Here is a 13,797-nt window from a genome sequence, read left to right as displayed (position 1 = left end):
ATTAATTGCTAGTCTTTAGCTTGTAATTTAGTTTTAGGGGGAACTTCAACATTTAGATGCTTGCCTTTATGAAACTGTAACAATGAAATACACTATCACTATTTACTGCAAGGAAAAGTTATCAATAAATTACATACATATTTTAGACTACTAGTACAACAATTCACAGCTGGTTCTATTTAGCAATCAATCAATATTATGAAATATAACTATTAAGCATTGTGCTTTTCATTTCTGAATATTTTATGAATCTCAATTTCTGCAGTCATTACATATGAAATAGTTTTCCCTTTAATGTCTTGCTGATTCAAAAAACTAGGATGTTACAGATATTGAGCACTTTGTCAAATAACCCTTGTAATCCTGAAAAGTGAAGCTCCGATAAAATAAAAGCATCTAAGCACATGCTTAATTTCAAGAGTACAGAGTAGTTTCCCTGAGTTCTAGCACATAGTTGTTGGATCAGAGCCAGGATGTTCAGCATCTTGTAGGATCAAGCCCTATGTTCATACCAAACAGGAGTGAAGTTTTTAGATTCCCATCACTGACAGCTCATGGCATGGTAAGTGTCACAACCCCCTTCTCAGAAAACTCGTGAGCCAGGTTTTTCTCACCCTGATCCTGCTGACAAATGAAGGCTGAAAAGGAGAAATAGCTGTGAAAACAATCTAACTAATGGAAAGTGATTAGCATAAAGAAGCTCCTAGAACACTTTAATGCATTTTCAAATATCTTCATTTCAACCTTTGAAAAATGCTGTAACACTGATTTTGCTTCATGAATAAGACTGTTTCACTATACCTGGATAATCCTCAGAGACATGTACTGAATAGGACACACTGTAAAGACAAAAAGGAAAATAAACAAGGGAGTTAATAACAACAGCACTAACAGTTAGTATAAGTTTGTTTTCTATTTCTGCATTTTCTATGTTTATTTATAGATTTCTGACAGCTTCCAAGACAGGAGGTAACAGCTACTTTGACAGCTTTTGAAGTACATAGCTCAGAAAATGTAATGCCCCACTTTCAAGGCTCACTTCTACTAGACTGGTATAGCTCTACATCACACCATTTAAAAAAATATTAGGATTGCATTATACAGTGAGTATATCTCACTGTATCAGCTCAATCAACTACAGCAAGGGTGGCCAACCCGCAGCATATGTGCCACAAGTGGCACAGGCAGCCTTTGTGTGTGGCATGCAGCAGACTAGGGCAGGGACAGGTATCACAGCAGGTGATACACCAGGATGCAGAAAATAGCAACAGGCTGGGCAAGGAGCAGAAAGCAGAGTAGCAGATTGGGCAGAGGAAGGGGACTGGAGTGGTACTTGTGGAGACTATGGGGCTCATTTGTGGCATGCCTGTCAAAAAGCTTCCCCCTACCCCTATAGACTAGATTAATTTTTAAAGCAAAATTACAACATGGTTGGAATTCTTCAGTTTCTTTTATGTAGGCATAACTTCTCCTTCAACAGAGTATTAACATTCATTACCCATGACAGTGGGGCTGCATACGTGAGGGGGTCTTTCCTAAGACAATGTGTAGGATCAAAGCTATGAATTTGTTTTATAATATCTATGTGCATAAAGTTAGCTAATTTTTCCAGTTAGCTGAAAATGTCTACTGTATAACAACTTTCTTTTTAGTTCAAAATTCATATAACACACTTAAATAATATATGGCCCTATGCATAGGTCTACAGTGCATTGAGACAGGTAGACACGCTTCATAGTGAGGCAGAAAGGTTTTATTATTATTCATCTGTGCTACAATCGGTGTAGTTCAATCATGAATAAGGCAGATATTCTTAACTATGCTGGTAAAATGTCTACATATGCCAACGTATAAATGTAGTCCCTCTCTCTCTCATGGACAGATGAGTAAAATTACTTTTACCTTAATTTAATTATGAATTAATTATGAATTCATGGGGTAGAAGTAGATGACAAAATGCTGAGAAAATTCTTTTGTTTGAGGAAATCATCATTATATTGTATCAGATTTTGGTTTTATGTTTTGATTATTCTGCAGTATTCTAATTTATACACATTTATTTCTTCATCATCTGCATGTGTTCACATAAACAAATGCAAACTGGTTAAGACTGTCAAAACCCTCCAAGAGGCACTCAGTTCTCAATAGCTGCTATGGGAACTATGTGACAAAATCCCTTACTCAGCTCTGAAAGTATCAAACAATATTTATTTTTCCTGATCATTGACAGTTTTTAAAAGTTTTGGAACACACTATAAAAGTGCTTCAGAATCTATCTTTTCTGATACTGTTTCTAGAAAACCAGCACGTTAAAGCAGGTTTGAATCTAACTAACCTACCAAATTGTAAAATGGATCTCTTTCAAAGTTTGGGATTTACTCATGAAGGGAAATGTCTACAAAATCATTCTGTATGTTGCTTGCTACACTTTGCACTGTTGTACTTTTGAGTGGTACAAACCCAGCAAGAAACTACCTAGAGGTCAGGTCTTGCCAAAACTTCTCTTGAAGTTGAGTTGACAACTGTACGTGCACTTCCATCTACTATGACTGATAAGTAGGTATTGACTTTACATTTTCAGAATGTGTGTCTGCATCAACATCTTGGTTTCTGTGGGTATGGCTGCACATGAAGATATTCTGAAATAGCAATTACAGAATAAGAATCCAGAATAAGAGTATCCATGTATGGAGTTATCAAGGAGTTTGCTATTAAGCTTTAAATTAACACTGTCTTAATCCAAATTAACTTTCAAATACGGACAAGTCTCACATACTGCGTATCTACGTTTTTCTTCCTTCATCATGTGTGCAAATATACCTTCCTGTTCCCTGCTCCCCAAAAGATTCTATAATTGTTATTTTTCCTCTACCTTCTTGTGTTTTGCACACTGGTGCCTCTCATTTTAATGTCACTCCCTGTTCCTTCTCCATTTATTCAGTTTCTCTCCATCACTTTGATCATTGTTATGCTATTTGCATAATACAGCAGTAGCAGTGACAGGTACTCTAACCATATGGAGGTGGAATTAATGAGAAATACTATATGATGGAGCCTCCATAGACGTAACTCCCACTCTTGCAGCATGAAGACACAACTCCTTATAGGTAGATAGAGAGGACTTTTAGGATCAACCAATTCAATTAAAAATTATCCACACATTCGTTTTGTGAACTATAACCAAAGCTCACTGAAGTACATGGGTGCTCTAATCCTGGTAGCAAGACCATTAGAGAAAGGGAAAGAGGAAGGAAGACAAATGAACCAGGAGAAAGAAGGACAGTGTAGACATTTGGAAACCATGCATCTGATAAAAAAGAATTAAAGCCAGAACGTTAAAATAGTTTTGTGCTGTTACTAACAGCTGGCAGAGGGAGAAAGGTGCTGAGAATAGGGGAATCAAACCTATAGATAAAATCTTCACCATGAAAATCTGACTTCTCCTCCCTCCATCCAAGGGAACAGAAGAAGAAAATCTAATTGCCAAACCAAAATACAGTAGTATCGCCTTGGGTGAGAGATGGAAGAATCTGACAGGTCTGGGCTGTCACTCCAGAAGAAGCTGAGACTGAGGCAGTATAAATTAAATGTTTGAAAAAGGCATCTTTAAGATGAAAACCCCCCCACTATCTATTATTAGAAATACTAGCAACTGTGTTTTAAATCCAAAATGCTATAGGGCTTTTTATAATGTTTTCCTTTTTGGGTTATATTTAGGGGTTTACTGAGAGAAATTTTGGGGGCTGATACTGAGAGCCAATTGTTAAGGAGGCATATCAGGATACCGATCTGGTTTCTGAAAGGCAGCTCCTCAGCTTGAAGAGTCTGGTCCAGCTGGTCAGTCTGGTGTGGTGGAAGGGGAGAGAAGGGGTGGGGGGGGGCGAAGGAAGGCCCCCCGAGGGAGAGGCCGGGACCAGAGCTGCGGTGGGACAGAGGCCCAGCTCACCGGGGGGCGGAGCGGCGCGGGAAGGGGCGGGGCAGCTCTCGTCGTTGCACGTGATCTGTCTGGTGCTCGTCTGGTACTTCCCACCGCTCTTCCGGCCGCTTGTCAGGGAGGGCGTGTGGCTCCGGGTCTTCCCAGGCGGGAAAACCCGGCCCCGGCCCGCGCAGGTCCGGGAGCACTTGCCACCCCGTGTCCTCCCGCACAAGCAGCGGAAGCAGCAGCGGGAGCTGCTAGACGGGCACCGGACAAGCCGCAGGCAACGGCCAGAGCCCCCGCCCCGGGTGGGCAACCCCAGCCCCACGCCCTCACGCCCAACGGGGGCCTTGATCTCCAGCCCCCTTCCTCTTCCCCCACACAAGATTTACCAGCTGCATGCAGCACTCCGTGCCGCCAGCTCTGCTCCTCCCTGCCCAAGTGCTGTGCTGTGCTGCGGCTGGGTGTATGCACGGGCATTTACGGGACTAATTATCGGCCGCATTGGGCTGATTTCTGACACAGAAAATTGTCTTTATATTGGTGCTGATCCGATATCGGACCGATGCATCGGTGCACCTCTAGTTATAATACTGCAAAATCCTTCATGAGTTTTTGAAAACTAAATCCACACATAGCAATGTAGTCCCTTCCTCATTAAACACTCTTGAACCTTGTAGGATATTTATACTGTCTCCATTGAAAAGACAACAGGAGTGCAAATACACTTTTAGACGCACTGGACCACAAAGAGCTCCCCCTTCGCCACACCCGCTTCTCATCTCCCTTTACTGATACCTTCCATCACGCTAAACTGAGCCAACAGTTGTACAGAACAAGCGGTTTATCTTCACCCCCATGTAGTTATGGACCCCAATTTGGTTATGCCTCGTAATAATGCATTAGTTACATTCAACTTCAGGAAAAAAAAAATTGTAAAAATTGAACAGAATTGTCTTTTTCTCTATAAAAATATTTTAGGAACCTGTGATAAGTTACTATTGATTATAAACCTGCTATATCATACCTGAAGAGCACTTACGTTCCACACTTAAAGACATCCTTTAAAAGGGCGCATCACAAGACTAGCAAAGAATTGGGGGCTGAGCATCATCTCTTACCAGTAAATTCAGGGCATTTTCACACGTGCTCTGTGGGCAGGGCAAGGGTCTAAGAGCCACTCTAGTTAAAGTACCCGGAGCATGTCGTGTGTCATCATCCCTGCACTTCAAAATGGTGAGGGGGGCGCTTTATCTGAATCTCATTGAAGGAGCTTTAGTTAAAGTGCCCCCGCCACCATTTTGAAGTGCAGGGACCCTGATACAAGAGATGCAGAAGCTGCCTGGCGCATGGTAATGGTCTGCTCCAACGTGCTGCAATTACATCATGCCCCGGCTTGTGTACAGGCACCCTCAATTTGTATTATAGTTGTTCATGGTCCTGGGTATGACCATAAATTGCATCCAACTGGAGGTCTTGGTAGCACCATAGTGGAGCTAGTCGTGATGGGGTAGCTTCTATAAAATACCACAATGTTTTAACCTCCAGAGTAAGGCAAGTATAGGGTGCCTCAAAACCCTTGCACCCACTGCCTTGTGGGTACTCCTTGGCTGGAGAAAGGCTAAGGGAAATGCACCCTCACTGAGATATTAGGCAGTCAGCAGTTCTTACCTGTTATTCTCTGGCAAAAACTACAACTATTGAGGCTTGGTCTGGCCTTTGGATTCTGTCTCAATGGTCTACAGGGTGAATGGTCTAAAGAGGGGATCTAAAGGTCTCAGGCGGGCTTCACTCCTCCATACTCTTGGCTAGGCATTTGTGTCAAAGGTCTTGATGTGATAGGTACAAGCAGATTCATCAGGCCCCTGACTTACGTGTACACCGTGATGCAGAGGATAAACAGCTGCATGCTAGTAATAGCTGGTCAGCACCTCCAGCTCCTGTACTGAAATAGCTTTGTTTTGTTAGTGTTCAGGCAACCAGTTTTAACTTAGCCTTGATGTACATGAAGCACTGTATCTAATTCAGTCAGAGGTGTGCTTTTTGTTTTGAACAGCATAAAAATATCAGCCTTACCCAGTGATTCTCAATTTAAGGCACCCCTTAGACTATCCAGCTCTTAGCTTTAATTCACTTCTTGAGTATAGAAAAATAACTGAGCAATTATTTTGTTATAAAGAACTCAGAAAGACCACAACAAGCCAGAATGGTTTGGATACTATATATTTCTGTTTGAAACCTCTGGGTTTATCTTGTGAATCATATGTAGACATTTACATGCCTAACAGTGCTAGTATTACACATCACCTTTAAAAGGATTGCACAGAACCCCAGGGTGCTGAGTAACCTTCGTTGAGAATCACTGTATCCCCTAATACAAAATTATGCTGGAATCAAGATGCTTTATACCAAGGGTTTTCAACTTTTTAAAGCAGGGTACTCCTTCCAGGGGGGTACCCCTTCCAGATGTGGAGCTGGCGGTGTGGGGAGCTCCCACACGGCAGCCCCCCCCCCATCTATGCGGTTAGTGCTGCCTCACACCAAGGTGGGGGAGAGAGGCCGGCCAGATGCAAAGCTGGTGGTACAGAGAAGTGGGAATACTTGGGCTAGTGGGAAAGTGACACCCGGCGGCAACACGGAGTGACAGACTCTGTGCTGCCACTTCCCAGGTACCCCTGTTTCTCTGCACTGCCGGCTTTGTGTCTGGCCGGCTACAATCACCCCTGTCCCCCCAGCCAGACACGAAACTGGCAGTGTGGAGAAGCGAGGGTAGTTGGGCACAGGGAAACAGCGCCCAGCAGCAATGTGGAGTGATGGATGGCAGTGGCAGTCCTGTTCCCCATGCTGCTGCTTCCCAAGTACCCCTGTTTCTCTGCACCACCGCTGTGTACCCCCTAGGGCCTTCCCAAGTACCTCCAGGGGTATGCATATTCCTGGTTGACAACTCCTGACTTATACTAATGTAACTTATTCCCTTCCCCATACAGGAATAAGTACATTTACACTGCTACAATGTCATCCACACTAGCAGGGTTGTGGGGCTTTAACTATGGTTATGGATCTACAAACAATTTACCACACACAGTACGACAGGGTGCGGGCTCTGTGGTACCTACATATATGCATGATCGTGCCCTACAATATGTGGAAGCTAAACTAAGGAATGTTAGCCCTCAATGGAAAAGGAGAAGCGAAACCATGCAAGTCATTTAAAAGCATACACACAAAGTACTGTGGAATAGCAGATATGTGATAAAGCCCCACTCCATTTTTCCCCCAAATAAGTTGCCCCATACCCTATAGTGGCATACTTTAGTGGTACAACTTTGTGCATAGACGAGCATTAGTGGCAATGCTTTAGTGGCAGCTTTCAGTCTATTTAATTGATGGAAAGGCAGCTACTTTGTAGCAGGTACCCGAAAATGAAGACACTCCTTGATCTTCAAGCTCAGAACAACCTTTGTAATAGAAATGCCATTGCAAAATATTTGTTATTTTAAAGACAACATTAAGAGAGTATCTGAGAAGCCAGAGAAATGTCATGTTTCACTACTTACAATATTTTAATATAAACTTCTTATTGCTTAAAATAATATTCACATATACAGATGCAGCCTTAGTTTAATGATAACTTTATTCATGGTATGTTTCTTATAAATGATTTTTCTAAAGTGGGTAAGACACTAGGTTCTTTCTCTACAGAGATTATCCTGCAAATTGCTATCTGTACTTGAACAAGAATTCATAAACTAGCTTTGGATACAGTTTTTTCACTGAGGATTGTTAATAACTTCTATTTTTGTGATGAATCTTACATTTAGATATTGAGTAAGCAGTCTCAAATGTGAATTTACATTACTGTGGGTTTTAAGATGTTTAGAAGATTGCCTTAGTCTTTTGGGCTAAGTACTGAATTTGTTTATTATATAATATATATGTAGAACTGAATTTCAGAGAGAAACTACATTCACATTATTTAAAAGGTAATAAGAAAAATGCTCCCATATTGTGTTAGCCCCCCGAAAGTCCATCTCTCAGGAGTTAAGGCCCAACTCAGTGTTCATTTAAGTCAGTCAGTGGGTACCATTGATCTCAATGGACGATGGATAAGGCTGCTAGCATACATTCAAACTATTTTAATGGCAATTTATAAAAAGAAAAAGAAGATATATTTATACTAAATTGTGCAAGTACTCAGTACTAGAACACCAATCCCTAGTAGGAACCTGATCCACCAAGAGCTATGCCTAGTTGTAATACTACTCCTGTGAGGAATCGAGTTTACTTCGTAGTGTCAGGGATTACAACAGTAAACAATTTTAAATCATACTCTCTCTAAAAAGACACTGTTAATGAAGATAATGCTTAAGTAACAAAACAAAAGTTACTGAGGTAAAACAGCTCAATGATATGAAAAATCATCATTTTGTTCCATCTGTTGACTTAATTTAAAGTAACAGGGTTTTTCACTGATGAAAAACAAACGCAAAGGAAATGAAAACACGGGAATGTACTTAAATAATGTTACGTGCCTCACACACACAACTGTAAAAGCAATTACAACAATATATCAATCCTGAATGTTCCTTTCTATGCCAACAGGTGCAGACTGTAGTTGCCACAGTATAAAAAAACTGCATGATCATGGGCTCATCTTGGAGTCACCAAACCAGTAGTACTGCATTACCCACCACTGTGGCACAGGTTTGACTGCCTGCTATAAGTCTCTGCTCTATCCATACATTGTTCAGTAATTCTCTCATTGTGTCAAAGAACATGCCTCAATAATAAATATGTTGAAGAAAGAAAACCAAAGTTTCTTGTAACAGCTCATAATGGACCCCTAACAAAGAATAGTGGAAAGCAAGAATATTAAGAATAGAGTGAAATTTTCTCTTTTAACCTATATTGAGCACTTCTAGACACGCTAATATCTAGTAATATGAAGTCTCAAGATTCTAATACAGCTCTTTTTGCTTAAGATTCACTAATGGATAAATATTATAGATTATAAAACCTATTTCATCTAACCAATCCCTGAAAGCTAGATCTATGTAGTTTCCAGGTTTCAGGACTATTTTTTTCTCTCTCATCTGGCATAAAATGCAGAAACAAAAACAAGAGTGGTAGTTAGCTATGTAAGCCAGAAGCCAGGCAAAAGGCAACATGGAAAAGGGTGTCTGGTGCTGTACAGCTAGTCTAAATCTCTCCCAAACTTTCAGTTGGTCCAGTAAAAAAATATCACCCACAATGTTCTTCTTTATATGATGTGGTTTAAGCTTAAGACCTTCATTGAGAGGAACTAAGAGTTTAAAAAAGTTGTTAAAATATTCTATAGATAGAACTCTTCAATTTCATGTCTTCTTCTTAATTTGTATGGAAAGTGATACCGGTGGACATGTATGTCATGCAAATGAGAGCAGGTTAGTCCTTACAACCGTCTAAGAGTCCCTTAAATGATCAATTTCTTCTACTGCCAACAGAACTTTCCTATCAGGCAAACCCTATCAAAATGCCAACTTGTTAGCAAATGTTTTGTCTAATTATGAGAACAGTATAGATGATAGAACATAGATAGTATGTAAAATTGAACTTCTTGAATCCCTAAACAGCTTGAACCTTTCTGTACTTCATGCAAGTGTTTTAGTATCGAAAAATCTCATGACTGTACCCCAAAGTGAATGCTAAATATTCTTATCCATGAATATGTTGAAGAACAAGCTAGCAATATATACAATATCTTACACCTTACTATCTAGAGCCATATTTTTTCTATTAGCCCTGTACTAACTTCTTACAATATTGTACGAAAGGGACACCACCCTCAGATCCAGGGGGGCTGTTATTCCCAGTTTACTTCATAGTGCTGTGAAGTTGAAGAGATCCTGCTGTGGATCTCTTCAACTAAATTACCTCATTTTGTGGAGATTTGCTAAGGAATATACTACAACCCATTTTTTAGGCCTTTATAACTAAAGAATGAGAACAGCACACTAGAATTTTTATGAAGTAAATGTTTTATCAAATATTACTAGTGTTTGTTTTACAGAATTTCTAGCCAAACCATACTGGAGGGTTAGTAAATCTTTAATGTACTGAAAATCATATTAATATGGAAGCAAACATTCAGTGCACCAAATAAAAAGATCAGCAAATACTGCTAGTCAGTCATTCAAAGCATCTTTACAGTAAAGCCACACAAGACTATTACGTGGTAAAAGTATTTATAGAATTAAGATCAGTTTCAGTTACATAAAATGTGTACCAGAAAAGTAAAAATACATATAAAAGATACCATTCAGAAAATCTCAAGAGCAGATCATAAGACATGACTTACACCTTAAAATAAAAGTATGTATTAGGTCTTTTTCAAAGAATAGCAAAATATATTGATTTTTTTAAATGGTCAGTCTTGCACACAATTAAAATAATTGGTTAAGTAGAAGGTTTTACTCCTTTGCAGAAGAATGAAAAGCAAATATAATTTAAAAGTAATATTTTTGTCAAAAAGATTAACTTTTATTTGTAGTGAGAATTGAAAACTTGAAATAAAATAAAAATATTAACAAAATATAAATTTCCAAATATATAAACAAATCTTTACAGCATTTCTCATTATTGAGAATCTTAGTGAAGATGCACATGAAAAGTATTTTAACTGACCACAGAAATAATGATATGTTTTTAAGACATTTTATTTTTATTCTATTGAATTCAGGATTCTCAGCCCAGTGAAATCACCACGTCTTTAGTGCTTGACCAAAGATTACAGAATAACAAGAGAGAGGCAGCTAAGTCTATTGGACCTTTTCTGCTCCAACTATTTCTGTATTTGTTCTGTGAATGAATGACTGCATGAATGAATAAATGAATACTCTCTCTGCTAAAACTTACAAGAATTATTAGATGCAGAGCAAATTTTAAACGATGGTCTATTTGACAAACACAGCTACTCCACAAAATTTGACTGAAACCATCCAATTATTTTACATGGCTACCATATTGTCTTCCAGATCCATCATCAAAACAAAGATCATCATGACTTAACAGATTTTTTCAGCATCGAATTACTTTTTAATGTCTCTGCAACATTTGTTTTTAGACACATAATATTATATCATGTTTTGAAATGTGCTTGTTCAGAAAAAAATAATAGTCTTTGTGATCCAGTATTTGATGATCCAGCTTCAGTCATGCTTATCTTTGCAGACTAAATTAGCTAGTTATCCCAAGAGCAACTTGAAAAAATCTGTATGCAACCAGGTCTTCCTAAGGTCCATCTGCCATTGAAACCTAAAGCAACCCTACATGTCAGGAGGGCAGACTTCAATGAGCTAAGGAGAATAGTCGGGGAGGCACTGAGGTCCCGGAGGGGAGGGGAGCCAGGTGTCCAAGAAGAGTGGTCACTCCTTAAGAAGATGATCCTCCAAGCCCAAAGGGAAGTAATCCTAATGCAGATCAAAGGGAGCAGGAGGGCACAAAAGTCCCCATGGCTTATCAAAAGCATCCAAGAATGTCTCCTAGCTAAAAGGGAGGCGTACACCCAATGGAAGTGAGGGGCCATCACCAAGGAGGATTATACTGCGGTTGCTCGGGGCTCCAGGGGGGCAGTCAGGAAGGCAAAGGCGGAGATGGAACTGGGACTAGCTACCTAGATCAAGGACATCAAGAAGTCCTTTTTTAAATACACAGGAACAAAAAGAAGGTACTGGGTAACGTGGGGCCCCTGCAAGACACACTAGGAAATCTGGTTGCCACACCAGATGACAAAGCTAACCTATTTATAATGACTTCTTTGCCTCCATTTTCCTGAGCAGGGACTGGATCAGCCCCCACCCCCCGTAGTGTTCTAGTGTGGTGCTAGAAGACTGGAAGAGGGCCAACGTGGTTCCCATCTTCAAAAAAGGGAGTAAGGAGGACCTGGGAAACTATAGGCCAGTTAGTCTTACCTCGATCCTGGGTAAGCTTTTTGAAAGAATTATCCTGGCACATTGTCCATGAGGTGCCAGCAGGGGAAGGTTATGCTTAGGGGCAATCAACACGGGTTTCATTAAAACTGGTGGGCTTCTTTGACCAGGTCACCAAATCCTTAGATGCAGGGGTAGCAGAGGATGTAGTCTTTCTGGACTTTCGGAAGGCCTTTGACACTGTCTCTCACACTGTTCTCATTAAAAAACTGGGGGACTGTGGTGTCGATAACCCACACAGTCAATTGGGTCGCTAACTGGCTGGAGGGCCACACCCAGAGAGTGGTGGTGGAAGGGTCACATTTGACCTGGAGGGATGTGGGCAGTGCAGTTCCGCAGGGCTCGGTCCTCGGGCCCGCACTGTTCAACATCTTCATCAGTGACTTGGACAAGGGGTTAAAAAGCACCCTGTTCAAATTTCCTGATGACACTAAGATGTGGGGGGATGTAAGCATGCTAGAAGGAAGGAATTGCCTGCAATTGGACCTGGACAGGTTACAGGGGTAGGTGGACGAGAATAGGATGGGATTCAACAAATGCAAGGTGATGCACCTGGGGAGGAAGAACCAGCACCATACCTACAGGCTGGGGAACAGAGTACAGAGGCAGAAAAGGATCTTGGAGTCATCAGGTGGTATTCTCCTCTCTTCTTCTGGTGAGTAGGCGGGGACGGTGACATGAGGCCTGCCTTGGCGAGGTCAACCAGTGTTTACACAGTTGCTGCCGCCAGGCAGGCCTTGGGTTTTTTGATAATGACCCATGCTTTCAGGCAGGGGGTTTGACCTCTCTCCTAAAGGCAAGCGTGTCTTCTCTTCCAGGTTGGCTGATCTCGTATGGCGAGCTTTAAACTAGCATTGCCAGGGGAGGGGGCCACAGGAAGACGAGGAAAAACCACCCGAGCAAGACAGGTAACAAATGCTAGGAGTGCCCAGGTAAGAAACAGGGGTCCAAACAGTCTCCCAAATCGGGGGGTAGCACACGCAGCTAGGCAGGGCCTTAAGTGCCTATATACCAACGCTCGTAGTATGGGGAATAAGCAGGAGGAACTTGCCCTCAGAATAGCCAGTTCAGACCCAGACATAATAGGATTAACAGAAACTTGGTGGGATTTATCCCATGACTGGGCAGTTAGCATTAGGGGCTATAGGCTTTACAGGCGGGATAGAGAAGGAAGGAAAGGCAGGGGTGTGGCGCGCTATGTCAAGGAGCAATACACATCCTCTGCCAGCAAAATGGGGTCAGAGGAGGGGCAAGCTGAAGTGCTCTGGTTCAAGATACAAGGGGGCCGTGGGGAGAGGGATTTAATGGTGGGGATCTATTACAGACCCCCCAGCCAAGGGGAGCAACTGGACCGGGAATTTTTGGGCCAGCTTGCAGAGGCACTTAAGGCAAGGGATGGAGTTGTCATGGGTGACTTCAATTACCCGGACATCTGCTGGGAGGAACAGTCAGCCAGGTTGGACCGTTCCAGGAGTTTCCTGGCCAAGATACAGGACCTCCACTTAATTCAGGAGGTGCATAGTCCCACCAGAGGAAATGCCCTTTTGAACCTGGTCCTAGCCACAGGCAACAACCTGGTAAGGGGCCTCCAGGTTCTTGACCCCTGGGTGATAGCGATCATTGCTTGCTGGAGCTTACCATCCAGCGCAGGGTGTCAAGGGCCTGCAGCAAGGTGGTAGCCCTAGACTTCAAGAGGGCCAACTTCAACAGATTGAGATTAGTGGGAGAGGCACTTGGGTTCTTAAGGGCAGGGGAACTCAGTGCCCAAGATGAGTGGTTGTTCCTTAAGGAGACGATACTCAGGGCCCAAGGGGTGACCATCCCAACAAAAAGCAAGGGGGGCAGGAGTGCCCGAAAGCCCCCCGGCTCACCAAGGGCGTCCGGGAATGCCTGATTGCCAAAAAGGGGGCGTAC

At 41.8% G+C, this 13,797-nt stretch overlaps 1 protein-coding gene across 1 annotated transcript in view; it reads right to left on the bottom strand.

Moving 5' to 3' along the window:
• PARP8 (poly(ADP-ribose) polymerase family member 8) overlaps positions 1–13,797 on the bottom strand; it is a 203,211-nt gene that overhangs the window by 93,890 nt on the left and 95,524 nt on the right. The window contains exon 3 of the mRNA XM_019532038.1: positions 802–839. Within this exon, the coding sequence (XP_019387583.1) occupies positions 802–839 (38 nt within the window). The remainder of the gene's footprint in view (positions 1–801; positions 840–13,797) is intronic.

Source organism: Crocodylus porosus, unplaced genomic scaffold, assembly GCF_001723895.1.
Source record: "Crocodylus porosus isolate Cpor-Errol unplaced genomic scaffold, CroPor_comp1, whole genome shotgun sequence".
NCBI lineage: Eukaryota > Metazoa > Chordata > Crocodylia > Crocodylidae > Crocodylus > Crocodylus porosus.
The sequence above is the reverse complement of the archived record's forward strand: the minus strand, read 5'-3'. Positions and strand labels throughout refer to the sequence as shown.